This window comes from Sapajus apella, unplaced genomic scaffold (genome assembly GCF_009761245.1).
Source record: "Sapajus apella isolate SASKATOON/1434 unplaced genomic scaffold, GSC_monkey_1.0 scaffold16, whole genome shotgun sequence".
Lineage (NCBI taxonomy): Eukaryota > Metazoa > Chordata > Mammalia > Primates > Cebidae > Sapajus > Sapajus apella.
Window position 1 is genome coordinate 9654624 of NW_022436956.1, and position 4156 is coordinate 9658779.

The following is a 4156-nucleotide window of genomic DNA, read 5'->3' on the forward strand; positions in this document are numbered from 1 at the left end:
ACAGCCTTCGGGTGAGCACGCCTTGGGTGAACAGCCTTCGGGTGAGCGTGAATCAGGTGAACAGCCTTCGGGTGAGCACACCTTGGGTGAGCAGCCTTCAGGTGAACAGCCTTCGGGTGAGCATGCCTCCGGTGAACAGACTTCCGGTGAGCACGCCGCGGGTGAACAGCCTTCGGGTGAGCAGTCTTTGGGTGAGCATGCTTTGAGTGAAAAGACTTCAGGGGAACAGTCTTCAGGTGCAACAATTTCAAGCACAACTATAGGTGAGCCACATTTGGATGGGTGCCAGTCATTGACTGCAGGTGGGAAATGGGGAATACATCAAGAACACCCAACTTTAGGGATGGAGTACAGAAGAAAGAATTGTTAACACTTCACCAATAGCTCTCTCACCTGACTTTCAAGTTGTCTTCACCATCATACCAAGAGGCAGGACCTAAGTTTTGTGAGCAGTTTTGCCATCTCTAATGCTAAACAATTTGGAGGGCCCTCTTTAAGAAAAATAAATACAAAATGCCAGTACCCCTCCAACTTCACTCTCCATAAGAAATTATGAACACAGCCCTTCCAACTTCCTTAGAAGGGGCTCGTGGAAGTGAAGAGTTCTGAAGACTAACCTTCATTAGCTTTATGCTAAACCTGCCTCTTAACAAACCATGTTAGAATGCTATAACTTCACAAATTCTGTAAAGAGATGTGTGCAGCTGGTGGTTTTATTTGAAAATGGAATGTAAAGCTTTTTTCTGTTAGATCCAGAAATAAGTTCCTAAGCCAACTGCTAGTCTGTGGCTCCTAATTAAAAGTGTTTATTCAGGGAAGGAAAACAAGACCCAAAATTTGATGCCTCCAGTTATTACCAGACATAGTTCACATTTCATTCCATTGTATAAGCATCATTATTATAAATTTTCAGATGAAAGAAGTGAGGCAAATGGAATATGTCCAATGTCACATGGCTAGAAAGCGGTAAACCTTGGATTTAAACTTGGGACTGTGCAAAGTCCATAATCTTTCCACTTCTTTATGCTTCCCAAACTGGGGGATTAGCAGTAGAGATAGCAGAGGCAACATGGAAGTATTCCAAAGTGTTATTAGTGATCTTCGATAAGATTGATTTGAAAATGGAGGACACAGACCCTTCACAGGGTTTGCAATGTTAGAGCACTCTAACATAGCTTATTAATTGGTCGAATATGATTCCAAGTGTTTGTGCCTTGTGGGTGAGAGTATGATGGGGAGTACAAAAGGGAGATGAAAATCATACATACATTTTGCTCCTATGGTGTCACATGACAGGAGGGCATCTAAAGATAAATGTCCAGGAAATCAGTTGGGATATGGACTGGAGTAAAAACATCAGAGAAATTTAGGAGTCATCAGCAATGAGGGTCAGAGATGAAGAATGAAGGAATTTCCTCTGGCACATGTTTATCAAACACAGGGCCCTCAGATCCCCAAAGAGAACTAAGAAATGAATGTGTAGTATCCATGTTACCTATTGTCCATCACCCCTCCCAGAGGTGACTCAAGGTTACACAGCTGGTCCAAAAGGAAATGTCATCACATTTATCTTAAATTTTCAGGCATAATATTAAATTGCTACGCATGTGCTTATATGAATGATCAAGGAAAATGTCTTCGTGGAGAGGGAATCTGCACCACTCAGAATTCCCAGCAGTGCATGTTAAAGAAGATCTTTGAAGGTATATGGGGACTTCATGAGGCAATCTATGCCTGAGAACACATCAACTTACTAATGATAGGGGGCAGTTGGAGTGGCAGGGGCCCAGGAAAGAATCAAAGAACTTGAAGATTCAGAACTTTATTCTTTCAAGGACCAAGAACAGAATACCTGGCCGAGTGAGGTGGCTCACACCTGTAATCTCAGCACTTTGGGAGGCCAAGGCGGGTGGATCCCTTGAAGTCAGGAGTTCCAGGCTAGCCTGACCAACAGGCTGTTTCTAAAAATACAAAAATTAGCTAGGCGTGGAGGTGCACACCTGTAATATCAGCTATTCAGGAGGCTGAGGTAGGAGAATTGCTTGAATCCAGGAGGCGAAGGTTGCAGTGAGCCGAGATTGTGCCACTGCACAACTCCAGCCTAGGTGGCAGAGTGAGACTCTGTCTCAAAAAAAAAAAAAAAAAAAGAAAGAGGGTGTAGTCAATAGTATCATGTGCAAGCAAAGAGTTAAAAAAATTCCTCAGAAAAGGCTGCAGATTGTTGAGTAGGTTTCTATGACCTTTGAGAGAGAAGTTTCAGCATAGTAGGGTTATGATTCAGGGTGTGAGGGGCCAAGATGTGAATGGAGAGGAAGTGAAGGTGAGGAGGATAGGCAGACTCTGGAAAGGTTGTAGGGAAAGAAAGGATAGTGCTAGGAGAGTAGCATAATTAAGAGAAAGTATTTTAAATTTAGGGGAACTTGAGCATCCTTGTAAACCAAAAAGGAGTGTGTAGAAAGAGATTGACCATATAAGAAAGGAAAAGGCAACTGATGGGGGGGCAAGATCCCAGAGGAAGCAAAGAGAAGAGAAAGAGAAGGGATAATGTACAAGTGGAGGTCTTGGCCATCCTGCATGGGGACACTGAGGATCACAGATAAAGGCTAAGGTTGGAGGATGAAGCTTTCTGCTCACTAGTCTGTCTCTGCTCCTTTTAGGTGGAAAACTCCAGTTCATGGTTCAAGGGTGTGAGAACATGTGTCCATCTATGAAACTCTTCTCCCATGGAACCAGGATGCAAATTATATGCTGTAGGAATCAATCTTTCTGCAACAAGATCTAGAAACCTGGGCCCTTGCTTCTTATTTTGACTCAGGCAGCAAAAAGCCTCCATCACTCTGTTTGGTTCATTTTATATTTAGTTCTTTTCCCAGTCAACAACTGACCACATCTGCCTCTGCTTGAGCATTAGGACGCGCAAACATCCTATCTTTCTTCCCCTATTCATGCTTTTATCCATTCTTCTCTGTCCTGTCTCCCCTACTCCAACTCTGTATCTCAATATTCCTGATGTTTTTTTCAATAAATTTCACATAGTTCAAGAACATAGGCTCAAGATACTTTTTTTTTCCATCAATCTAGTTGCAGGGTCAACATGAGCTTTCTTCCACTCTGACGCTAAAGTGGGTTTATTTTGTAAGCATTCCATATTTATGAAGGAGTCTCCAAGGGCAGAGACAACAAAGAGGAATGCAAAGTAGGTATTAATCTTTTAAAGAGGTGTAAACAACATTGCAGATACTTCTGACACCCCCACTTTTTCATCCCTGTATTCCCCCACACTCTTCCATTTCTTATAGCATATAAAACTCAACTTTTCTTTAGCTCTTGAGTTTCCAGTCTTTAGTAGGCCACTATTAACATAATGATAATAGTAAAATGATTTATTATTTGCTATATATTACAGCAGTTCCTAATGCTTAAATCAATTTTCACACACAATGTTACTTAATCATCTACTCAGGATAGGAGGGCAAATGGAAATACTAAATAGTCCCTCAACCTATGTAAGTATTATGTTCTTCAAGGTGTTTCACATACATGGTCTCATCTAATCCTCAGGAAAGAGCCCAGAAGGGTAGACAGGAAAGATGGCATCCTCCTTTTTTTACAAATAAGGAAAGGTGACACGGAGATGTTTTCTTTATTCACACTCCATGTTGTTCCAAATTTACCAAGGTTACAGAAGTAGTGAGAGCTATAGGCAGATTCTGAAACCAGATCTGCATAAGCTAAATCTGAGCTGTTTCCACCATACTGATAGTAGCCAGAATGGTTCTAAGAACTCTTAGAATAGTACAACAGTAAGTCAATTTTACTGCATATAAAATTTAAAATTTCAACATATGTACACATCATGGCCCCTCCCCTAAAATATATTGGTAACAAGTTCTTCACTGAAAATGGAACATCTTCCAATTTCTGAATGAAATGAAACTGGAAACCATCATTCTCAGCAAACTGACACAAGAACAGAAAACCAAGCATCGCATGTTCTCACTGTTACATATACATTCAAGAACCTAAAGGAAATAAGTGGGTGTTGAACAATGAGAACACATGGACACAGGGAGAGGAGTATCACACACTGGGGCCTTGGGGGTGCGGAGCAAGGGGAGGAATAGCAGGGGGTGGGGGGATTGGAAAGGGATAGCAT

At 41.7% G+C, this 4156-nt stretch overlaps 1 protein-coding gene across 1 annotated transcript in view; it reads left to right on the forward strand.

Annotated features, from left to right (window-relative positions):
* ACRV1 (acrosomal vesicle protein 1) overlaps positions 1-3853 on the forward strand; it is a 6773-nt gene extending 2920 nt beyond the window's left edge. Inside the window, exons 4-6 of the mRNA XM_032285541.1 lie at positions 57-263; positions 1584-1703; positions 2658-3853. Coding sequence (XP_032141432.1) covers positions 57-263; positions 1584-1703; positions 2658-2782 — 452 coding nt within the window. The 3' untranslated portion in view covers positions 2783-3853. The remainder of the gene's footprint in view (positions 1-56; positions 264-1583; positions 1704-2657) is intronic.
* Positions 3854-4156: the final 303 nt, after the last annotated feature.